The sequence below is a fragment of the Lissotriton vulgaris genome, chromosome 8 (assembly GCF_964263255.1).
Source record: "Lissotriton vulgaris chromosome 8, aLisVul1.2, whole genome shotgun sequence".
Lineage (NCBI taxonomy): Eukaryota > Metazoa > Chordata > Amphibia > Caudata > Salamandridae > Lissotriton > Lissotriton vulgaris.
In genome coordinates this window covers 130,161,633-130,188,149 of record NC_141696.1, presented here as the reverse complement: position 1 = coordinate 130,188,149, position 26,517 = coordinate 130,161,633, and the positions used below count along the sequence as shown (strand labels likewise).

Genomic DNA, 26,517 nt, shown 5'->3' with positions numbered 1-26,517 from the left:
GAGCTGCACCTCGGATGAAAGAAATTCCCACAAAGACGCACTGTTCTCATGTATGCTACAACACCTCAACCACCGACCCTGCATCCGCTGTAGTCAACACTGTTATGCAGCAATGATTTCAGGCTGCAAACAATAACTTAATAATGGAATATGGGTCTGCATCCTTACAGTTCAGCAATCTTGTCACCCAGAACTCAATTTAAGGTAGGCACGAGGTACTGCATATTCGTAATCTATACTGTGTAATACACCTTAGTAGCGACCTCTTGTAATTGCACCCATGTAATTCAGCATTCATGGTATGTAATAAAATACCGCCTAGTTCAAATTTGTAATATTTCATCGTATTTTACACATTGATGCTTATATGTTGGAATTTGCATTTAGTAGGGTAAAGGATTACCCATCAAGCTCTAGCCAGTTGTTGAAGGGAAAACATTTGTAGAAGTTCTTTTTGAGGAAGAAAGAAGCAACATAAGGTTTATTTTTAAGGCATCCTATTGCTACTTTGTTTAAGAAATGCACAGCACTGGGGGTAAAGTGGTGGTCGGCAGACTACAGGGAGGTGGGAATCTACATTGCATAACTTCAGTAGCACAAGAGTGTTTTGCATCACAGGCAAAGAACTGAATAGAGGATGGAGTTCTTTGGAGTAAGGGTCAGATTTTGGCATGAAGGCATTATCATTGTCTGTCTTTTGTCAAGAAGTGGCTTAAAGGGGCAGACCCAAAGCAGGCAATATTTAGACGGGGCTGGCCCAAAGCCTTTATCTGTAATTTGTTTTGTTAATCACATTGACCAAGCTAGGCGGCTAACACTCCCTCTAGCTAGACCTAAAGATTGCCATTTACATTAACACATGAGATTGATCGTACGAAAAAAAATATTTTGTTATTAAAGTCAGCAATAAGCATTGTACAATTGTTTTTTTTAAAGATTAACACGTAATATCATGAAAAAATCAATAAATCAGAAGATATTAAGTAGAAAAATGGCATGTTTTACATTACAAATTGCTAGCTAACACTTTCACCTATGGAACTCAGGTAAAGTGATTAAGTGAGAGGTTTGCTTTCTGTAGGCTGCACCCCATGCTTTACTGCCTTCAGACAAGGAGTAAAAGAAAGCGTTATGTAAAGACTAAGGGGCCGATTAGGATCGCGGAGAATCCGCATCCTCCGGGCCGGCGGTGGATTCCGCCGGCCCGGAGGATGCGGATTCTCCGCAGCGGAGCCTTCAATGTCCCCCCGCCAGATTAGGATGGCTGGGGGGACGGGAAGTCCGTCCGCCGCTTTTCCGCCGCAGTCGCCTTCCGACCGCGGCGGAAAAGCTCTAATATTGTGGCGGTGTCTATCAGACACCGCCAGCCATATTAGTATGATGGGAAAGACATGCTTTTCCGCGGCGGCTTTCCCGCCGTGAAAAAGCATACGGACTTTCACTTGGGGGCCCGTTGCGGGCCCCCTGGGTGAAGATGGGTGCACATGGGGGGTACCTATGGTACCCCCCTGCATTTGCGTGCACAAAGCAGCAGGCACCGCGCGGTGCCTGCCGCTTTGTGCATGCAAATGCGATGCATGCATTTTTAACCTTGCGGCGGTTGCAGCTTGATGCTGCACTCGCCGCAATATTAAAGATAGTGGATGTGACCGCCACCCTGGCGGTCACATCCTAATCTGCTCGGAGGGAACGCCGCAGCCCCTGCGGACGTTCCCTCCTCCTCAGGGGTTGCGGACGGACTCAAGTCCGTCCGCGATCCTAATCGTGCCCTAAATGTTTTGTTTCATTCCCAGACACTCCCTAACCCCAGCTGCCTGTACATTTGTCTGGGAATTCCCTTGTGACGCTAACATCTGGCGGTTTCAAATTCCACTATCAATTTATGTTATAGGAGGGCTTAAATGGCTCATAGCAACAGCATGGCTTTCTTTAGCACTTTGCATTGCATGCGGAAGAATGCACATTTCTCAGATGCACACATGCATTACCTTTTCATCTACATCACAAGGAGCAAAATAACAAAAAACCAAGGGATGTTACCACGTGCTGCTGCTCGTGAATAAGGCGTTATTGCTACACATTACTGTCTATCTTCTAACAGTAGACAGGCTATATGTGAGAGAACCACAGTCTCCAAACATGTCTTCCCCTGTTTATTAGGAAGAGGTCTTCTGGAGGGAAAGTCACATTTGTAGTACCAGTTACATCTTAGATTGGGGTATGCAGAGATTCTCGGCTGATGTAGCTCTTGGAAGTTCTCTCCTGTTTATGCAACCTTCAATTTATTATAATTTGGGTTGAAGAGTTCTTAATCTGTCTTGAAAACACTAATATAAAAGTATTTAATCAATTAGCTGTTCATTTAAATAATTGTTTTTATTATAGTAAAACTATTCACCTCCTTCTCTCTTTGCAATAAAGCAGCCAAATGCAAGAGGGTCCTGACACCAAGGATTCAGTATCGCTAATGTGCAGAATTTAACTCAATATGGCCATATACTAGGGATTTGAGTAGCCTAATTGTGTAAGACTTAGCTTAGTCTGCCCCTTTAATGAAAATCTGAGTAGCTAAATTGTGCATAATCTAGACTGATCTGTCCATATAGGATGGATTTAAGTAGGTTTGTGCAGGATCTGGCTCATTCTGGCCATATAACTGGGATTTGAGTAGGAAAATGGTTCAGGATGTAGCCGAATCTGCCCATACAGTGGAACCTTGATTAGATAATTAGAGAGGATTGAGCCCAGTCCACCCATACAATGATGATGCTAGTAGCCCGGTCTCACAGTATCTAGACCCACCTTTGCGATTCGCGATTGTTGGTGTTGGAAGTACCTTCCCTTAGATGCTCGCATTTGGCCATAATTGCTGCTGCTGCGAGGCAATAAGTGGGGGGCTTACTATAATTTTTAAAATTGTTGTTATATTGTTTTAAATACTTGGGAATAGTCAGGAACCGCTCACTTACCCGCACATTAAAAAAACCTCGCATTTCACCTCGTTACTTGAGCGGGAGCCTGGGTAAACAGCACTTCCTCCTGCGCCATCTTGGTCAGCGCTCTAGTGGTTGGCCGGCTCGCAAACTCACTATTTAGGAGGAGCAATGCAAGCGCGCAGCGTGCCTAGTGCAAGCAATGCTGCCCATTTGGAAAAGAGCAGGATAAGTTATTCTAAGGAACTGCTGCTTAGAATTGGGAAGCGGGAGGGGAACATCATGTAGCTTTGCCTCAGGCAAGTACTGTCTTAACATGTGGCCTGATCAACAGCAGATCGGTGGTAAAACATTATCAGGAAGTGTCAAGTTTGCTAGAAGACATGGACCTGAATGTTTTATTTATCACAGAGACCTGGACTAGCACTGACTCATCTGTTGAGCTGGATTTTGCCTGTCCAGGAGGATATAAGACATTTCACAAACCTAGGGCCTCTGGACGAGCTGGGGGGGTCGGAGTAATATTTAAGGAAAGATGGAACTTTGCTCCCCTACAGGTAGATGAAGTTGCTGGGATTGAGCTATTGGGCTTCACATTGCAGGAGTCAAAAGGAAGATTACTAACCGGCATGGTCTGCAATAGATTTCCAGGCTCAGACACTCAGTATCAGGCACTGATGGATACTATTGCTGCTCTGGCTTTGTCACACTCCAGAATGCTGTTCTTAGGAGATTTTAACCTGTGGAAAAATGGGACCCTAGGGAGTCATCTGAGGGATCTGAGAGATACTTGCGAGAATCTCAGCCTAAACCAGCTAGTACAAGAACCAACCCACTTAGGAGGACACATGCTGGATCTTGTGTTCGCAAATCAGTCCGAGACGGAGGTGATTGATATTCTGCCCCAAAAATGGACTGACCATTCATTAATCCACTTTAGGATCACTATACCCAACTATATACACAATAAAATCTGTTCAGCGACCTATCGAAAGGGTAGGGACTGGGCTAAACTGGATGAAAATAGCACAGACCGAATATTCTCCAATCAGTCCTTCTTTGTTCCTGATGATTCAGTGGATAAGAATTATCAAATCTACTGTAATCATATTACATATATCTTAGATAGGCATGTCCCCATGAAAAGAATAAAGAACAGAAGGAAACCTTCAGCCCCTTGGTTTAGCGAGGAGCTGAAACTAATGCGGACTACATGCCGACAGGCTGAAAGAAGGTGGAGAACGTCCTATTTAGAATCAAATAGGAAACAATTGAAGCTAGTGCAGGCTCAATATAAGATGAATATAGCCAAGTCTAAAGCACTCTTTTATGCCAGCTCAATTCTACAAGCACCTAACAGTACAAAAGCCCTTTTTAACATTATAAGAGATCTCTCCAGTCCCGTGTGTATGGATAATAAAGTGGTCGCATCGCAGAAACTCTGCGACGAAATCGCCGCCTTCTTCGATGAAAAGATCGCAAAAATTGTTGGAAGCTTTGATCCAGAGAATACCAGCAGCCAGGAGACACTATCCCAGATATTAGCAGAGGAATCTTGGGCAGAAACATCAATGGAGCGCTTTTAACCACTCACTGAAGAGCTCTTTAACAGTGTTGCTCAGAGTGTCTCCTCGGGGTCTCCCCTAGACCCACTACCCCATAAGATCTGGAAGAAGATCGGGCCAGAAGTATTCCCCTGGTTGCAACAGATCTGTTGCCAATCCCTGGAAGAAGGTACGGTCCCGGAGGTTAGGAAACAGGCAGTGGTCACCCCCCTGCTCAAGAAGCCCTCTCTGGACCCAACAAATCCCGCTAACTTCAGGCCTATATCTCTCCTGCCTTATCCTATAAAAATCCTGGAAAAGGTGGTTAGCAAGTCCCTTTCAAGCTATCTAGAAGTTAATCACCTACTGGATAGGGATCAGTTTGGTTTCCGCCCAGGCCACGGGACGGAAACAGCCTTGGTAACTGTACTGGACAACCCACGAATGCGAGCCGACAATGGCAACTCATCTGTATTAGTGCTGCTGGACATGTCGGCCGCATTCAATACGGTAAGCCATGCAGTGTTGATAGGTAGGTTGGAGAGACTGGGTGTGAAAGGCTGTGCCCTGAAATGGCTACAATCATATCTTTCAGCCTTTCACACCGTTTGCCTCCCTGAAGTCTCCAGTCCGTCATGGAGTGCCACAGGGTTCGGCAATAAGCCCCATTCTCTTCAATGTATATCTCCGCCCCCTGATCCCTATTATAAAATCATTTGGGATAGATCTGGTCAATTATGCCGACGACACCCAACTGGTGATTTCCCTGGAAGCGAAGCACGCAGTGTCAATGAACACCTTCCAGGAATGCATGCCTCAAGTCTCTGGCTGGCTCAAAGTAAACTCTTTGCAGTTTAACGGGGGAAAAACTGAGGTGGTATACTGCTCGGCTGCCAAAATGTTACAGCTTTTACCGTGCAAGTTCAGACTTACCCCAGAGGATGATCCCCTGACCCCAGTCAAAACTGTTCGCAACCTGGGTGTCCTGGATGATGAAGATCTTCAAATGCTATCACAGGCTAATAAAACGATCAGTACTTGCTTTGCCTTGCTAAAAGCGCTCCACCAGATCCTTCCTCTGCTGCCCAATGAGGCCAGACCACTTGCGGTGAGGAGTATAATTCTGAGTAAGCTGGACTATTGTAACTCCCTGTATTTGGGAGCTCCACAATATATCCTACAGGGGTTGCAAAGAGTCCAGTCTATAGCTGCAAAGCTGGCACTTAACAGACAACGTAGCTCATATACTACACTGGTTTTGAGAGATCTTCACTGGCTGCCCATTAGGGACAGGGTCAGCTTTAAATACTTATGCATAGTTTATAGAGCAGTGCATAGTACTGGCCCTCTTTCTATGCAAGAGATATTTACTTGGTACAGGCCTACCAGACTTCTCCGCTCCTCCAGCGCAAATCTAGTAATGACTACCAGATTCAAGAAATCTCGGATGGGAGGCAGGGCCTTTGGCACAGTAGCATCACGCCTTTGGAACGAGCTACCACAAAGCATCAGACAAGCCAGCTATTTGCTTTGCGTCAGAAAGTGCCTGAAGACTTGCTATTTCCCAGAAATGAGAGTAATACCTTCCACTAACAATCAGTCCCGTCTCTGTTGAGTCCATCTGTTCAGTTTACAGCGCCAGGATACCCGTAGGGTGACAATCTGCGCTATATAAGAACGGGAAAAAAAAAGAATAGAACCCTAAGAGCAGACACACACTGCCTGGAAATGGTAAGTACAGACAAAAAGTCTGTCATCCATATAATGCAGCTGCGCCGTCACTCTATCATTTTCCCACGTGCATACAGACCGCATGACTTGCAATCACCCAAGCATAAAAACCATCAAATGTGTTTTATTATGCTTCATGTTTTCATAGCACGCATTGTCAGTCGGAGGCTGCTTAAAGAAAAGAAATGGTGACAGACTAATGTCACAGACGACCCCACCCAACCTAAATCCCTCCACTCTGTAGTCAGGTCCCTTATCAGCACAACTAAAGACTACCACCAACCAAGTGACTATCAGAAACAAACCACTCTGTAAAACTGTCAAACTGCATTCATTCTTTTCCAGAACCCCCAGTCCCACCATAAGTCAACAAGTGCAAAGCCATCAACCAGTTCTTCGCCAAGAAGGGCAACAAAATCCGATCCAAATTGACAACATCAAGCTGTCATCTGCTTCGCTGCATAACTCCACCACTCCAACTCCACTGAGCTCACCATATTTCTCCATTCATTCAAAACCACCTCTTTCAAAATGACATTCTGCTCTCTTTTGTTAGAAAATCTCTCTATGGATATGCCTTTGCACACCTGTGCAAAATTAATGGCAAGTGCTGTATCCAAGGACCCTTCCCAGGCACCTTCAAGTCAGGTCTGATCTTCCCCTTGCTAAAGAAACCAACCTTAGATACAGGCGATTAAGCCATCTTCCATCCCATTAACCATATATTCTTCATAGAGAAAATCATAGAAAATGCAGCAGAGCTGCAAGAGCAGATCATCAATCACACCATCCTTCAAGACTACCAATCTGGCTTTAGTAAGCACTGCAGCACTGAGGTATCGACTTTTAAATTATTCGGCAATGCTTTCCTCATCATTGATAAAACGAGCACCTGCACTTGTTCCTGCCTGACCTTTCTGCAGAATCTGACGCTGTTGATTACCAAGCACTGGTCCTCAGCTGGAAACATTCATGAATTTCTTAAACAGCCCTGCAGTGGGTCGCCTCTTACCTCTCCTCTCAAATCACCACCAACTCACACAGATAGGATCCACAAGTTTGCAGAAATTCCCCATCACCTGTAGAATGCAACAGAATTCCATCACACCTCTTCAATCTCAACTTTTACGAGGACTCTTTGAATCCATACTCACCGGTAACAACATCAAGATCCATCAATACGCCAACATTCCACAACTCTATCTCAGAATGTCTTCACCCACCTACATTCAGTGACTCAAAACCAGCCTTGAGCGTCTCAAGATCTGGCTGTCAAGTACCTACCTAAAGCACAAACTGGCACAGACCTAATTTCTGTTGTTTGCCAGCTGCTCCAAGCAACCACAGATTCAAGCCTGGCTTTCCATCATGGGCTTGGATTGCTTAACCTTCCTACTGACAGACAGTTAAAAATCCGGAGGATTCACCATTGGTGCAGATGTCACATTCAAAGAACACATTGCCAGGAAAACCAAGACTTGATGGTACCAACTATAACTCCTGAAAAAAGTAAAGCATTTCCTTCCAGAAATTGATTTCAGAATGGCAATGAAGGCCCTGGTTTCCTCCCATCTGGCTGGGGTCAACACACTGCTAAACGGTCCCGTAGACTGCTCTTTGGCACCCCTGAAAGACAGTCTACACTCTCTAGCGTGTCTCATCACCCTAACAATGAAGAAACAACATATCATCTTGAACACCAACTGCATGACATCAGCAACATGGCTTCCAAAACGATGCTCCAGCATACCTGTCCAAGAAACTGGCTCAGGCACACAGCGCTACACCAGGAACCACAACATGATCAGGCAAAGAATTGCCTAAAAACCAGGAACCACAACATGGTCAGGCAAAGAATTGCCTAACATAATATTTAAAAAAAACAATAGATAGGACTTCTACATCTCTGTACCTAGGATCTTGAGCAGAAAAATCTCTCTCTCTCTATCTCTCTCTCTCTCTCTCCCTCTCTCCCTCTCTCCCTCTCTCCCTCCACCCCTCCACCTCCACCTACCCCCCAGCTATGGGTGGGTTATGGATGTTACAACTGTTCCGTACTTCAAAATGTTTGGGTCCTAGTAATATACACCTTCAGCACAAAAGGTATATCTTTGTCTACATTTTTTTAACAGCAGCACTCAACAACATGATATGTAATAAATGTGTTTGCGTGCTTCCGCAATGTTCCTTCTTATAAGTTTTGTTCTCTTCCCATTTCTTTTTGTTTTCAGAAACCTGCCAATTTGGAGAAGTGTTTTACATTCCCTGACGAATTCAAATCCCAGGTTGAGAATTCCTTGAAGAGGCTAACCCCTGCATTTGAGCCCCCACTTCCAGAACTGAGATACCTGAGCCTGGCTGATAACAAGGTCAGTCCCTGTTTCCTTGGTATGATTACTGGATGAGTTTGTCATAAAGCTTCATGGAAATTAATCAGCATTGTCTCTGCAGCAAGAGAGCAGTGTAGAGTCGAGAATACCTTTAGGAACTTAAAGAATATAATAATAATAATAATATATAAATAAACAATACACCAACGAGAAGTAGCAAATATAGTACATAACAAGAACAGAAATCAGATTTCAAAGGATTGGTACAGCTTGCCTATTGTACACCTTCTATAAAAGTCTTGTTTGCCCACTCTGCAGTATTAATGATTAATGGGCGGTCACAGGGCAGTAACAAATGTACAAATGCCGGAAATCAACATATTTAATGATTTAAGTGATTCTGACGTGAACGTGCAAATTACAGTGCTTAATTTGTGCTTGTTGTTGCAGATAATGGGTACCAACACTTATTTTTCATCATTAAACATTGACCTATAACAAGAGACAGAAGGGCAGAATAGGAAGAAAGAATGAGGAATAGGAAGAAAGAATCATGAAGAGTAGGAAAACCATGGCAAAAGAACAAGCCATCGGCAATTCAGGATTGTAGTATTTAATTTGAATAGTAATAAACTTTATTGCATGATTTAAAAAAAAAACCTTTGCAAGTACAAAAAATAAAATGAAACACTTGTTGAATTTTGTAAAATTGAGCCCCAATTCCTGTAATAAAAAACGCCCGGCCACCCACATGACCGAAATAGGTGCATTGCCCATGGATGAGTGTATAGTGAGTCTCTGAATTAGCCAGCTTATGCACCAATCCCCCCCTTTTTTTTGTAGGAGATTTGTTTTGAACTTTCCAATAGATTTCTATGTGTTTAAGTGCCCGCAAGGAAGCTTGTCCATCTATTGTGGAGGTCCTGAAGTCTGTGTAGCTGCCTGAGGTGGCGGTCGACCTGTCCTCTCCCCCAGCTTTTTTGCTGCCTGGTCCATAAACCTTACCAGTGCGCAGTTTAAATTTGTGTTCCGCAGATCAAAACATGCCAGTACTGCAGCTCTACATGATCTGACCGCCTTGGTGTTCCAGCCCCTCCGTGGAAGGGACCTTCTTTCCTTCAAGAGGGTTGGACACAGGCATAAAACATGAATTATGTCTTCCTATGATGGCCACAAAGCCGACATGGTTATTGGTCATGATCTCTTTTCCATTTGGGAAGGTGGCAAGACAAGGGGATCACCCCTAATCTTAATTTTAAGAAGCATAGTTTAGTGTATGCACTGAATGGTAAAGTTAAATAGCTCTGAGGAGACAACTGATCGTATGATATATGGGTCATCCAACCGTGGCTTCTACTTGCGTTGTCTTCCATGGAGGAGAGCTTTTTTGCGCTTATTTTTGCTAACCTTTTGAACTCATTTTGGCTGACGTGTAGGTCCCATACGTCACTCAAACATAAGATTTTTAACCAGCTTTTCAGGTAGCAGTACCCCGCTAGCCATCATTTTGTATTCAGTTTGGCCCATAGATGGTGCGCTAGGCTGCCTTCCTTTGATGTCCTCAGTTTGTGGCAGCTCACTAGAAAGGACATCATTCTGCCCAGTGATTGTTTACAGATTCAGAATTCCAGCCTGATTTGTGCTGGGGACGTATTTGGTGGTAGCTAGAAGACTGTTCTAAAGATTTTTGCTATGATTTTGTCTAGTTGGCCGCTGTCTAAACCTTTTAGCGCCTCGCTTCCATATGCCAAAGTTGGGATGATTTTTGCCTGTGCCACCTGGAGTATTAGAGCAAATGTTGGACCGACTAATTTCCTGCGAATGGAGCTGAGTACAAATGCGAGTGCTGTTCCTTTCTTTTCTTGCTCTCCCAAATGGCTTTTGTATCTTCCGTTGTTGTTGAAGAAGACTCCTAAGTACTTTTGGCAGTTAGTTTCCATGATGCTTTCCGAGTTTCAGACCCAAGCCAACTTCTTGGTCCTTCCTGGGCGAACCGCCAGTATTTTGGTTTTCTTGTTGTTTATCTGAAGCTCGTTCTTATTTGAGTATGGGGCAGTAGCATCCATTAGCCTTTGTAGGCCTATCTTTGTATTGCTTAGGAGGACCAGGTCATTGGCGTATAATAGGTGTGACAGCAGTAGGCTGCCTAGTTTGGGAGCGTGCGAGTTGACTGTATTTAGGGCTGCCGGGAGATCCGATAGAAATAGATTAAAAAGTGTAGGGGCCAAGACACATCCTTGTTAGACCCCTTGCGTTGTTAAAATTGGTTGTGACAATCTGGAACCGTCACAGATTTTGATCCTTACCCACGTGTCCTGATGCAGTAGCTGTAATGCTCTTAATAGACCATTTGGTATGTTCAGTGAGGAGAGCTTCTGCCATAGCTCGGCCCGGTTTACCTTATCGAAAGCCGATTTGTAATCTATAAAACCCATGTAGAGTGTTCTGGTGCTGGACTCTGCCTGGTCTATCAAGCAAGAGAGAGCCATGAGATTAACCATAGTGCCTGTGTCTCTTGTGAATTCAGTTTGGTTTGGAGGGATTACAGAGCGTTCCTCGGCCCATGCCCAAAGTGAATTGAGCAGTATCCCTGTGAAGTACTTCGCCTCGTTGTCGATTAGGGCGACTAGCCGATAATTTCCTGGAAATTTGTGGTCCCTCCTTTAAAAATTGGAACGAGAATCGATCCTTGCCAAGAGGGTCGGATAATGTTCTTGTCTAAGATGAAGGTAAAGAGTGGAGCTAGCTTGGCGCCCCCAGAAGGCCGGATCCTCCTTAAACAAGCATGGAGGAATGCCTCTTGGTCCTGGGGCCCCCTCTTTCCGACCCTTTTGGATCAGCTTTTCAATTTGGTCCTCCAGGACTGTCCTGTGCTCAGTGCTGTTGGCTTGGTTTTGTCTGTCTACATGCTTTTCAGTTATTGGGCCTTTTTGGAGATGTTCTTCCCTGATTAGTCACCATATTTAATGATTTAAGTGATTCTGACATGAACGTGTAAATCACAGTGCTTAATTTGTGCTTGTTGTTGCAGATAATGGGTACCAACACTTATTTTTCATCATTAAACGTTGACCCATAACAAGGGACAGAAGGGCAGAATAGGAAGAAAGAATGAGGAATAGGAAGAAAGAATGATGAAGAGTAGGAAAACCATGGCAAAAGAACAAGGCATCGGCATTTCTGGATTGTAGTAGAGAGAGGCATGAACTGGATTCAAGATTGGGCAGCCTGGGTATTAGGTTGCATTTGCATTTGCCAGTGTCCGGCTCCTAAGAAACACTTTGAACTGTACCCTTCCATCCTGTCTACCAGCAAAACGATCAACGTTTTAAAAACAATGTGTATTCCTACAAAACAAAAAAGTTAGCTGTACAGTCTCACATAAACACACACCGTCCTCCTATATAGTTTCATACCCATATCTATTCTTCCTTATTACCTGTGCATATAGCCAAGAAAAACATCTACTTCAAATCCTTTATTTGCTATTTCTTTTGTACATGCATATCAAAGAACTCATTGTGATTTCTATAAATCTTTAAAAAAGACAAATATTTTTAACATAATTCATTATTCACAAGCACATACCTTAATTTAGATCAATGCATACTTCTTTGTAAACAAAGAAACTCCCACATTGTGTTCCTACACCTTCAAGGGTAATCTTCACTCATGCATATGCCTATGCATCTATCATCTTGTGTTGCTGATGCGTTTAGGCTGCATCCTACCAATCTCCGCAGCCTTCTGTAGGACTATCTGCGCATCAGAATTAGAATGACGTACTGATCTCCTGAATAAGATTATAGAGATTGATAGGATGCAGCTGGAACACAGTGTTGACAGAAGATGGTGTGTGGCACTGACTAGGCACGTCTAGTCCTGTTTTAGCTGTTTTGCCTTCATTTCATATGCCTCTGATTATTGGTGCGACTGTTAACCAACCATTGATTCCAGTATGTTCTTATTGGTAGCACAAATACCACATTTTGTGGACAGGTCAGATGTGACTCTTCCAATCCTACACATCAAACACCATAGATCCTGTCGCACTGGTCCTATTTGTGACTCAGTGTAGTCTTGCATCCCCCATGTGCCCATATGTGCATATTTCAAAGAGAAGAGTACACAGTATACGTATATCTCAAAAGATGGAGCACTCCATCTCAAAATAATCTAGAAGATTAAAATCAACCCCAGAAGCCCTATAAACTTTATACAGTCCCACTTGAGACGATTGTCTTGTGAATAGTTTGGATTCACCATGGTTTAAGTGATCTATAAATGAACAAATTAAATAAATGAGCACTACCTAAAAGGATTGGGCGGAGATGTGCCCTAGTGGCTACAGCTGCCAACTTTGGAACCTGGGGACACAGGTTTGAATCCCGGCCAGATGCTTCTCTCAACATTATGTGAGTCTCAGCAAATTACTTTCTCTCCTTGTGCCTAAAAATGTGAAATGTAATGTGTATTCGTGTAATTCCCCACTTAATGTGCACAATCTTGTAGATCGTCTCCAAACCCCTATATAAAGTACAGCACTCTGTTGCATTTAGCTTTATGCTATATAATATATACATACATGGATGTTCCATATGCGACCAGTGAATATGGACCAGTGAAGCAAGGCAAATGTGTGGAGAAAGTATTGCTGAGCTTCAGAAATGGAGAAACTCAAACCACAAATTTGGAAACTGCAATCATAAAAGGCATTGCAAAAAAGATGGTATTGACTGGGTACGCCCCAGCTAATGCATTGGACCAAAAGGATCTGTTGTACCCATTCCATAGCAGAAGGGAGCTCTGTGAAGTAGCTAGAGTTCGAAGGTGCTTCCAGTCTGGCGGGAAAGAAACACCTAAGGTATCATACCGCACTGGTGCACTAGGTATGCTGAATCCCACTTTCACTTTCAATTTTGAAACTTCCTGGTCCAAAGTAGACAGCGAAAGAAGTGATGGATGGAAATGTTACATCAGTCTCAACCACTGGTAGCTTCTCTGGCACCTTCCCTTCCACTGCCTGACATACAAAGATAAAATCGGTGTAAATCAGCCTTGGTCACAGTCCCCCCAAAACCTTCTCGGTCACTTGGTCTTTGAACAGGAACATAAACAACCTCAGACATGTTTCTGCCTTGTTTGGTCCTCATCAGTGGGGTGCAGTGCGCTTGGCACCCACTTAGGGAGACCCATTCATTCAGCCAACATGATTGATGGAAATGTTTAATCAAACCAAAGAACACTAGTTTCTCTGGGTATATCCGATTCCATTACTTTATAGATCATACGTGCCACTATAGAAGGTCAACCATATGCAAATCAGTCTTGTTTCAACTTGCTAAAAGGCCCACTATTCATAGATTCTGGAGTCCAAGAGACGGCATCATAGAATAAGAGTTGAGGTATTAAATGCCCTATGGTTTCAATGCATGCAAGGAAAGCTACACGAGGCAACTATCTGTTATGACAACGCTTGTGATGGTGGTTGCAGTGACTCTTACTTATTTAGATGGGCCAAAAACCATAATATTGTTTTATTAGTTTATATAGTTTCACTATGAGCTGAAGTGCTGCAGTGACAACCCTTTAACATCTGACTGTCCCCTGGTTACCCAGCTAAACATGGGAAGATGTAATGCACTTTCCTAGTTCTAAGACCCATGAATCAATGGCAGTGTACCCTGAATAATGTATAATGTGTCTGTTCCTTTTGATCTGGCCCTTGTAAAATGTTGACATTTTGGTGCTTGTTTTGATTATGCAGAAAAAAGAATTATAGGATGTTGTTCCAGCTGAGAAAAATCCTATTTCTGGATCTCCAAATGCTTTGCAGCACAAAGGCATGCCATTTATTCATCAGCTGAAGTTTCTGTTACATTGTCAATCAATGTGTCATATTTTCTTTGGCAACGCCTCATGTTTACTGCAGTGGTAGTTAACGTTCTTTGTACTCCAACAGGGATAAGTGGGTGGCATTGATTCATCAGCTATTTGGAGGAAGGGAGTCAAGGATGCATTGATTCATCTGCTTTGGGGAGGAGTGGTATCATTTATTTAACAGTTATGGGGAGGAAGGGAGTCAAGGATGCATTGATTCATCTGCTTTGGGGAGGAGTGGTATCATGTATCCAACAGTTATGGGGAGGGATAATGGCATTTAATAAACAGCTATAGGAAGGAGTGGTGGCATATATTCATCAGCTACAGGGAGGAGGGTTGGTACTGATTCACCAGCCTCACAGTACGAAGTCCCCATTCTGAGTCTTTTGGATACTTGTTTGTGAAGTATGTCCCAGCCCTAGCCTCTCCATCACATGGGCAATTGTATATCGCCTTTTAAAAACTGAATGAATCCATCTGGCTTTGTGACCTGAACGGCTCAATGTATGTTGTCCACCTTTAAGCGATGCTCCCTCATAGGTCATTGACAAAATGTTGACATGCAAGGGGTATTGGATACCATGCAAAAACGTCGCTTCTTGCAACTGTCAAACTCCCTGTCTACGACAGAGAAAACCGTCTTAAATAACTTTTTGCCTATGTTTTAAACATTTTCATCCTGGATTAATTGCCTCTACCATCTTCTTATCCACGACTGTATGAAGGTAATATTAGAGTAAAATCTGTCCTTAAACCATGTGGCACCCCCGATTTCCGCAGATTCCCCACCTTATGAATAAACCTTCTAGGCTTCAGACAGGTCTAGCAAAAAGGTTTCCCCAGGAGTGAAACCCTAGGTGGCTTTAACTGTGATTCCGCTACTAGATGTGACATAATCGGGGTATAGTGGGCTCACGCTGGCACCAGTTCCTTTTTTTCCACACTTCATTAATTCGATAAGGAGCACTCTTTTGCTGTTTCCCAGAATTCCTCAGCTTTTACGCCGACCAGGTCCAGTGTCTCCTAAAGCATGCTGCATAATGTTGTCCACAGACTGGAGTTTCCTGATTCTTCAGCCAACTCTGCTTAGATCAAGGCCTTCTGGCTAGTGATGCTTAAACATCCGTTATTCAGCACCAAGATGCCCCGTCAGGGGGTGGACGTGCGCTTTACAAATACACATGTTATGTTTTATGTTATGGATGATTACAGGATGGCTCAGCAGCTGCCTATGCTTCTCCTCTGCAAACTTGGAGATTCCAGCGTTCCAACGCTTCCTCAATGCTGTGCCTTCACATGATGTGGCCCTTGCATCTATGGCATGGCCCATGATTTCACAGGCCTTTCTACAACACAGTTTTCTAAGCTGATAGCAACATTGCCCACAGAGTTGTCGACGAAGGACTTGATAGTGGAAGATATATCAAATCAAATTGTCTTTGAGTCTACACATTTAGCAGGGCATACACTAGATGGTATCTGCACCAATAACTCTCTTATAGAGGTTAAGAAGGTCTGCCTTTTTCCTTGGTCCGACCATTCTGCGGTGCACTTTACCATCACGCTAGCAACATCAAATAGTGGACGGAGGTTTCGACCCCTGACTGACAAACATCGTGCCTGGAAGTCAGTCAGTAAAACTGACTTTGTGTCAGCACTTAGTGATAGGCCTGCAATCTCTATTGACGCTAATCAAGCTGCCACAGACTTTCACAACGGGCTAAATAGAGCTGGAAACACAGTTGCACCTGAAATGATTATGCGACCTCGACATAAAAAAGTCTAGTCTCCCTGGTACTTTGCAGATCTTAAACTAGCAAAAATTAAGTGCAGACAAAAAGAACGTATCTGGAGATCTCAATATGACGCTGCACAAAAGAAAGTATACTGTGCTGCCCTTGAAGAATATAAGGTCGCAATCATACAGGCCAAAAGTGCCTATTTTACCACCAAAATCCAAGAAGCCACAAACTCCCCAAAAGAACTGTATCAAACAGTCTCTGCGTTATTGAAGTGTCCGTGGGATGCAACATTCCCACCAGACCAAAAGTTTATAGACAAACTAGCCGGATTTTTTCTAAACAAGGTCCAGTCTGTATATAACAGCCTTTTAAAATCAGCTAAGGATACCGCAGGAAATGTTTCAGCTCAGTCTGAAGACAATGTCGAGCATTGCGGCCTATCGCAATTTCCACTATTGGCAGAGGAGAAAGTGGCAGACCTGTTGTTAAAAATCAAATCAGGCTCTCACCTGGACCCCTGCCCGCCGTATATACTACATCTGGCCCCAGAGGAGATAAGCACATTAATATCCCCTTTACTAAATCAAATTTTGATTTCAGGAGTTTTTCCAATGGCATGGAAAAAAGCCTGTATCCGTCCCCTCTTAAAAAAACTTAAGCTGGACCCACTAGACGAAAAAAAATTACCAGCCCATCTCCTGCTTGCCTCTGCCTGCCAAAGTTCTTGAGAAGGCCATGAATTTAGAACTAACATCTTATCTAGAGACCAATAACATCCTTGACAATACACAACATGGCTTCCATTCAAAACATTCTACAGAGACAGCCTTGATTATGGCAGCAGAGGAAATACGTATGGTGATGGATGAGGGAGGAACGGCTATACTGGCCATGCTGTATTAATACAAAGACTACAGGATGTAGGTATCAGTGGTACAGCTCTTGCCCTCCTTTCCTCCTTTTTATCGTCTAGGAAACAAATGATCCCCTGGGATGGATATCGATCGGAGGAGTTCTTACTCCCTTGAGGTAATATAAATTTTATGGTCATGTTGTGTTCCCTAGCGAGTACCCCACCGACTCCATGTACGAGTTAAAAGTGCATGTAACTTCCCTCCTGTGCCAGCTATGAAGACGCAAATACATTTGCGTCCAACGTTAACTTGTCCTCTTTCAGACCCACCCTGAATGGGTTTGAGGGTCCGTTCCTAAGTATGCTATGCCAACGTCTTTTTGAAGTATATTCCTACGTTTTTCAGCCTGGATGAAAGTAGGCCCTGAATCTCTGTGCCACCGAGCCTCTTTTCTGGCTTCTGACCGCGAGGGCCCCTGCCCAAGCAGCCCCCGTACCCGTGAACTCTGACTTACTTCTAGCGCGGCCCTCCGTGCTCAGCTCAGCCTGCTGCCTGCCAAGATTGACTATAACCTTCGAGTTATCTGTTTTCCTCCCCGAAGATACATTCCAGCCTGCTAGTTTCAGTAAACATCCTTCCTCAGCTACAGGGCTAAAGGGCCGACCTGTCTTTATGCAAGTAATTCATAGCCTCTGTTGCCATGCTTCCATGGAAGGCCCCATGCCCCCACGCTTCTCATACAGACACTCAGGCGCTTATACACGCACTCACAGCAAGTATAGAATAGCTTCTGCTCTAGAGACCTTTCTGCCCAGATAGCTTAGTTCCTAAACATCAGATATCAGATATGATAGAAGCACAAGTTGATCTGACATGCCAGACTTCTGTCTCTTTCCGTCAGTGTAAATGTCAAGTCCCCTGCACCCCGTCTATCACACGTCATGCAGCTGCGCGCGCATCCAAGCTTCCGATTTCTGCTGACATTGCAACATTCTGTTAGCACCACCCCTTGGTGCCACCCATTTGCGTCACCTATCAGTGACGTTTCTAGCACACACTCCTAGTTTACGCCTAGTTTACGCCTCTTGATGATGTACTAGTACCACGTGTATACTGTTATCTTGTTTTCTCTCAGCTGTTACGCCTCTTACATTGAACATTATGATGTAAATCAAGTATATAAGCTATGTATTGTCAAATAAACGAGAGCGCGCTCATCTATCCCTTCTGACACCCTGTGTGGTGGTCAGAACATGATATCCTGATTCCTTTATGAGGAATAAAACCCTTAGAAACTCTTACACCACGGACTCTGTTTTCCTTCATTCTGATTGAGTTATTATTAATTAAGTACTTACCTGCATAGAAATTAAGAGAGTAAATTAATTATTTACATCATTTTGGCGCCCGAATAGGGACCCCTCCCCCACCTCACGCGCCGGAAGGTGCGTTGCAATCCGTGTCCCCTGCCATCAGTTAGACGGACTACACGTGTACTGGCAGGACTTCCTGCATCCCCCTCTGACACACGGAGGTGACGAAGACTGCAATCAGTGCCCAGACGAGGCGGTGAGGAGTGCGGAGGATCCCGACCAGAGCCCAGCCGAAAGAAGCAAGGTCCGAGGTGTGAAGAGGCCCACCAGGTTTCCGAAGTTTTCCGAAGTTTTCCGAAGTTTTCCGAAGTTTTCCGAAGTTCTCCGAAGTTTTCCGAAGTTCCGAGCCGAGTCCAGTCGAGTTTTCCGAGGCCTTCTGTTTTCCGTGCTTCCCGGTGAGTACCATTGCGGGGTCGTATCTAGACGGGTTTGGGTACGCAAGTCCGGTCTGCACTGTTTTTAGGCAGTGTATCTGTACTGTTTAGCAGTATATAAAGTATTCCGAATTTCTGCACTGTTACAGCAGTGTATCTGTATCGTTGAGCGGTACATTCAGAGTAGGGGGAAGTTAGTTATGTCTTTACGTTTTCATGTAATTAATGTCGTGGTATGAATGTGATTGTTTTTGTGCATTATTGTGTTTTCTTGTATAAATAGTTACAGTCGACATTAAGTACCAAGGATCAAGCATTACAGTATCAAGTAGGCACAATGCCGTTTTTCAACAAGTTAAGGCAGATAGGGACTAGGAAAGGGATATTAGAGGAAGAGATTCCAATCCCCCCTAGGGACACTCCAGGTAATTTTATGTACAATAAACATGGCATAGACGCCATCCTGTATCTAGAGTTATGGACCGATTATACCAAGCACCTAGAGGAAAGATACCGATGGCCAGTTAACGGAACATGGGATGCCGAGTGCATCATAAAGGTAGAAGAAATATTACGGAAAAAGAAAGCCAGACAATCTCAGAAAGACGCCATAGAATTTTGGCGTAAGGAATCACGTAAGCGTACTGAAAGAGCACTCCGTAGAGAAGACAGACTTCAAGAATCAGAAAAGGCCCAAGAAAACGTATTAGTTACTGAGGGAATTCGAGTAAAATTAGAACAAATAGATCGCACCCAAACGAGCCAAGTAAATAACATGTATCTTTTGGCCGAAGGTACCCCTGACGCCATCTCAGAAATACCGAAAAATTTGCCGTCACCATTGGTTCCAACTAAAGTAATGCACAAGACTACTAAAGACATATTCCTAAATTCCTATCTAGATGATGTAGCACCAGCCTACACCAATCTGCCTGTTCGCGCCCTGCCTGCAGACAGGGACGGGGGTGGTACTCCACCCCCAGGTCACGTTCCGCCGGTACCACAACAGACTTCTCCTGTTCCGCCAGCCCCGCCACTTCCCCTACTCAAAACTGACCTACCGAAACCACGTTTGCCTGATCCACCTAAACAACAAGTTCACGTTCAGATACAGACTCCGCGGAGAGATAATGCCCAAGCATCCGCCTCAGGAGGTACGACAGCGGGTCTACAGACCCCGCCACCGACACACAGATTGCATTTAAAGGACACACAGAATCCTTTCCAGTCTCCCCACTTTTCTAATCCTTTCTAGTCTCCCCACTACACATCCCGGCTTGAGGCATTGAAAGATAGGATGTCATTCTGCAGATATGATCCAGTACCCGGAACAGACGATCTAATGGTATTAGCATCACTGCGCTTAAGATCAGCCACCGACAGCTTGTTATGCTGTGTGGGAATGCAGGAAGCCCTCGACAGACTATACAAATTCATACAGACAGGGAAAGACCCCGACAGTGTCCAAGCTGCCATGTATAAACAGAAAGTAGACATTCAAAAACAGATATTACGATTCTTCATTAATTGTGTAATAAGAGAACGAGACAGGCCTGGAACAGATCAGAGTGAATTAGACGTATTGAACAAGTGGGGCCAAAATATAGCCGAAGCAAAACATGACAAGGGGACTTGCATAGCCGCCATGTCCCAGAAAATTAGAAAGGCAGTATTAACTGCGCATCAAGAAGCAACTGATAAAACTTCCTCCGAGGAAGAAAATGAAGATGAGACATCAGGAAAGTCTACAGACATTATAGCGTATGTAGGTAGGGGAAACTACCTTAGGAAAGGTGTCCGTCCGGAGAGCAAGAGAGTTTTCTTCTCTGCCTTGACGAATCCGAATTCTGCTGAGCACCAGTTCCAGGAGACTGATAAAAGGCTTCGAGATCGAGTTGGGTACCATGTACTCAATTCCATGGATGAACAAGAACTAGCCCGATCAGCTGTATCGTGGGCCGAGAATGCCGACATATATAATGATGATACCATAGCACAGACATTTTTGAACCTCTCCCCTGACGAACAGAAAATAGCAGGTGTATACATGATTCAGCACCTTCTCATAAAATACAGAAAACATTATTCCGATCCAGGTCCCTTACACGAGACACTGGAGGCACTACTGATGGATAGATGGAGAGGCCTAAGTACCAAATTAGTTCAAATAATTCTAGAACAACGGCGCAGATATGATACCTTTGTAAGCTCTGAATATGTTCCCGCCCCACCTCCAGAGAGGAAAATGTACCATATGCAGTGCGGGGGTGGTATTGAAAGTCAGAACCCCTTACGAGAAGTACACCCTGTTATGGGTGAGGACAAGGTTTTGAGGCGCGTGTACGTACACACGCCTCTGACTAAATTAGAACTGTTAGAAATGAAGAAATTAGTACCGTGCCATGATAAAGACCCTGCAGGTTTTCATAGAGAGCTCAAAGATATGTTACTGATGGGAGATTACACGTATGATGATATCATGAAAATGTTAAAAGTATTACTGCCTACGGGGATATTCGAGAAACTGAAAGAAAAGGAATGGGAGGTGGGAGACACAAAGATTGCCTGGGCAGAAATAGAAGACGAAGAGAAAAAACGAGTTCCAGGGTTAGGCCTTGGGGACAAAACTAAAGCATTACCAGGTTTGATAGTACAGGTCCTGCCCAGATTATTGACAACTAGAAAAGAAGATTGGGACGCAATCTCGTCCTGTAAACAGAAACAAGATGAAGATACTAGCGACTTTTATTCAAGATTCGAGAAATGTTTTATTATCAATAGTGGCCTCCAGCCAAGTAGCGAGTCGTACCCGCATCTTTTTGTATCAAAGTTAGTCGAGAATTCCCTACCGTTAGTTAAAAATAGAGTGTATAAGGTCGAGAGTACATGGCAAGCAAATACGCCATCCCAGATGTTACAAATGTTACAATATCACCAGAACAGAATTAGGGAAGAACAAGATCAGGAACAGAAACGTATGAAAGACACGAAAATGAAAATGTTAGTAGCTCAGACGGTCCCATCCGACAGTCACAGAAAAGGTACGACCCAGACAAGTCACACTGCAGCTCCTGTTAAAGGGACATGCAATTATTGCAAACAGCCAGGTCACTACGTACACGAATGTGCAGTTCTGAAACATAACATAGCGACAGGTAAAACTAAAGAAAGACCGCATCCGCCTAGACAAGACCATAACCAGCATCAGTCTACACAGAATACACAGCCGATGCATGCATCTGCACAGACAGCACAGACCGTAGCAGTACCACAGCCACAGCCCATTGCTGCAACTCAGCAAGTCTCACAACAGATGTACCAGTATGCCCAGTCTGCTTACCCCGAATATTCCCGATATACATGAAACAGCCTAGAGAGGGAAGGTGGCTTGCCTCTTATCGAGATTCCTGTAGATCAAGAAGGTCCTTATGTACACAGTCAAGTATTGGGGAAAGACAGGAAGTTTTTAATTGACACAGGGGCAAGTCGCACTACAATAAGTCATGACGAAGTTCCAGGGGCACCCCTCTCAGGCTCACAAAATGTTTCCCTCGGTTTTTCAGGACAGCCTATTGTAAATGAAGTATCAGAACCAGTTCCCCTGGCTGTGGGTCCATTATCACGCGTTACAGACCTGTTACTAACAAAATCATGTCCGGAAAATCTGTTAGGAATTAAAACACTGAAGGCTCTAGGAGCTATAATATGCTGCTCCCCGGAGGGGGTTAGACTCTTTCTGCGGGATTTCAAGGGTCATTACGTTCTTCGTGAGTTTGACGTCAGATTGAAAAATGTACCTGATTACTTGTGGGCAAAAGGCCCAACTGATGTAGGATGTATGCACATTACACCATACCGCGTTACACTCAAGGCAGGTGTTGTATTACCCAGAATCAGACAATACAAGTTACCACCCGATGCTGTAGTGGCTTTACTGAAAATAATTGAAGAGCTCATTGCCCAAGGAGTGGTCGTCGAAACCGACTCCAATACCTGTAATTCACCCATCATTCCGATTCTTAAACGTACTGATCCCAATGCACCGCCAGTATATCGGCTGGTGATTGATCTTCGAGAATTGAATAAATGCATTATCCCACAGTATCCTGTGGTTCCCGATATATCATCTCTCTTGACTGCTATTGATTCAGAAGCAACGTTCTTCACTGTAATTGATCTCAAGAACGCCTTCTTCAGCGTGCCTATTGATCCAGAGAGCCAATATCTCTTCGGATTCTGTTTAAATGGACGCAGTTTCAAATTTTCGCGCGCACCTCAAGGATTCACAGAAAGCCCCAGCATCTATAGTCAAGCACTGAAGAGACAACTAGATTGTATTCAAATGCCAGTTAACACCGCTTTACTACAATACGTCGATGATCTGCTGATCACCGCACGAAGTGAGCCCGAATGTGAAAAAGCATCACTGACAGTTTTACATTTCCTGGCCGACAAGGGACACAAGGTGTCTCCTTCGAAGCTACAATTCTGTGTTCAGCAAGTTGTGTACTTGGGTCACTTGCTGTCCAAAGTGGGGAGACAGCTCACTCCCGATCGCATTCAGTTAATTGTGAACATGCCGCAACCCAAGACACAAAAGGAAGTGCGGGCCTTCATAGGCCTCACCTCGTACTGCAGACAATGGATTCCCCAGTACGCATTTCTAGCTAAACCACTCATCCAGTTAACGACACAGGAGGCAGCGACTTCGACTGTCCTCCCTTGGACTCAGGAACATACACAAGCTTTTGAAGAATTAAAGAAAGTTTTATGTCAAGCACCAGTTTTAGCGACACCATGTTACAGCAAACCGTTTACACTTTTTGTTACAGAACGTGATGGCACAGCGCTGTCTGTCCTCACTCAAGACCAAGCAGGTTCACATAAGCCTTGTGCTTATTTTTCTAGTACATTGGATTCAGTAGCTCAAGCACTCCCTGCGTGCTTAAAGTCAGTAGCAGCAACAGCGTTAGCAATAAGACAAAGTGATTCAATTGTTTTAGGTCATCAGTTAACAGTTCAAGTACCACATTCTGTAGAGGTTTTGTTAAACAGAACCCAGACTCAACACTTAACTATAGCACGACTGACAGGTTATGAATTAACACTATTCCAGCCACACATAGAAATCAGACGTTGCAGCATCCTGAACCCAGCAACACTGTTACCTACAGTTATGACAGATCCAGCTCCGCATGATTGTATAGAAATAATTAATGCAGTAACTAAGCCTAGACGAGACTTAACAGATGTCCCATTGACAAATCCAGACCTGACACTTTATGTGGATGGTTCATGCATGAGAACAAGTACAGGAGAATTAGTGGCCGCGTATGCCGTGACCACTGAAACTGAAATTAAAGAAACATATCGTATTGACACACTGTCTGCTCAAGCAGCAGAGCTCATCGCTCTGACCCGAGCCTGTATTCTAGCCAAAAACAGAAATGTTAACATATACACAGATTCCCGCTATGCCTTCGGGGTTGTACACGACTTCGGAGTCCTCTGGCAAGAACGAGGTTTTCTGACTTCCCATGGGACCAAGATACAGCATGGCCCCCTCATTCAAGCACTGTTAGAAGCAATACATTTGCCCTCGGGCATATCAGTCATGAAGTGTAAGGCACATACTAAAGTCACAGATTCTGTTTCCCAGGGTAACGACCTGGCAGACCAGACAGCAAAACATACAGCATTGACTCACACCCAGACTACTGATGTGACAAAGACAATAGTACAGACACAGTGTATGGCAGTTAGAGATCCCGCCCTAGACGTAATTGACATCCAGACACATGCTACTCCAGAGGAGATAAAGAAATGGACTGAACTAGGAGGGATTCAGACAGATCAAGGTTGGGTGACGAAGGGAAAATCTATATGGTTTCTCCCCGACTCAATGGTTCAGGTCATGATAAATACAGCACATAGCCCGGCCCATCTTGGAGAAAAAGCCATGTTAGACAGTTTACAGAATCTCTGGTACAACAAACACTTACGAGCAGCAGCAAAACAGAAAGTGCGTACTTGCATGATCTGTTGTCAGTTCAATCCAGGTAAAAGCGTCCCTGTTGAGCAAGGTGGATTCCATCCTCCCGATCACCCTTTTGAAGTCCTCCAGATGGATTATATCCAGATGAATAGCTGTAGAGGATTTAAGTATGTCCTTGTAATTGTTTGTGCTCTGTCCCGTTGGACCGAAGCATACCCAGTCCCAGACTACACTGCTCCGACCACAGCCAGACAGTTGGTTCGTGAATTCTTCCCACGATACGGTTTGCCCCGTGTCGTATATTCAGATAACGGACAGCCGTTCTCGTCCGAGTTGATGAGACAAGTTTCCCTCTTGCTAGGATATCAGTGGAGGTTCCACTGTGTCCGACATCCCGAAGCAGCTGGCCTTGTAGAAAGGCATAATCAGACACTAAAAATCCGTCTTGCCAAGATCTGTCAGGAAAAAGGGGTCGACTGGATAGTCGCCCTGCCCGTGGCACTATTCTACATGAGAATGGTCGCCCATTCAAGATCAGGGCTATCCCCGTACGAAGTGGTCTTTGGCAGACCACCGAATATGTGGGGGACGCCCATTCCGAAAAAGATCACTGATGTTGATTGTAACATGTTGACAGATTACCTTGCCTCCTTGATGTCTGCACTCCAATCATGTCGTTCACAGGTTGCCGCAGCGTTCCCTGACAATACCGATGTGAAGGCGCATGAGGTCCGTCCAGGGGACCTGGTACTCGTCCGGAAAAGTCCGCTGGAGCCCCGCTGGAAGTCTCCAAAGACCGTTCTGCTTACCACCAGGACCGCTGTGAAAATCGAGGGGAGAAAGGGGTGGGTCCACACGAGTCACATCAAACTATGCAATGAACTAAAAAACGGACTGAAACAGGACTCTGACTCGTCCACCCCCACCAAAGACTGTGTTGAAGCACAAGACGTTACCGTTCCTAAAAGAGAAAAGACTCCCCAAGAACTCTACCGAATGAAACTCCGATCTAGCAAGTCAGACAGTTTAATTGTTTAAGTCCTCCCCTAGGTGAATCGGTTAAATAAGTTTCTGACATGTATCCCCTAGATCGAGATAGAGAGAGAGAGAGAAAAGAAAAGAAACATACATACTGTAAATCACTGCGTAGTCACTGTATAGTGACGTTGTTAATAATGTTTTTTCTAAGTATTCTAATTATTATTGCCAGCATTCTGCTACCTATATACTGGCCTATTTTCAGGCGTGAACAATCTGCTTACAATGTCTCTGCTGAACACACTTTTAGTGAACTTCCTGCACATGAACTCTCTTACAGACTTGCGCTGCGCAACAATACATTCATTAGTATGTTACACCATTCCCATCAGACAAGTAATGCCACAGACTGCTGGATATGTGGCCGACTCCCTCCCTACCAGAATTACAAGGGAGCTCTGCCCCTCTTTCCGTACCCATTCACTCACAATGGCTCCTGTGGAGCATGGTTTAAAATAATTAATTCCTTAGATCCTGATACTGCTGTTTTCGATGGGGGCTGGGTTTGGGGAAACTTGAACTTAGTCCTGCTCAACGTCTGTTACCCTGATAAAGAGGGACTTCCCACTCGAATAGGAACTGATCTAGAAAACGAAGTATATGGATTAGGTAATTACACAATTAGCCTTATGATCCTCACTGTTGAATCTGAAGCTGCTCCAGTTTTGCCCCATATGTTAGTATTACCAGTCACAGGTGAATTATGTGTTAGCAAGAAAG

The 26,517-nt window shown here is 44.3% G+C and overlaps 1 protein-coding gene across 1 annotated transcript in view; it reads left to right on the top strand.

Annotated features, from left to right (window-relative positions):
* Nucleotides 1–26,517, top strand: part of LOC147693602 (X-ray radiation resistance-associated protein 1-like) — a 312,782-nt gene that overhangs the window by 142,837 nt on the left and 143,428 nt on the right. The window contains exon 11 of the mRNA XM_086933820.1: nt 8,440–8,577. Within this exon, the coding sequence (XP_086789946.1) occupies nt 8,440–8,577 (138 nt within the window). The remainder of the gene's footprint in view (nt 1–8,439; nt 8,578–26,517) is intronic.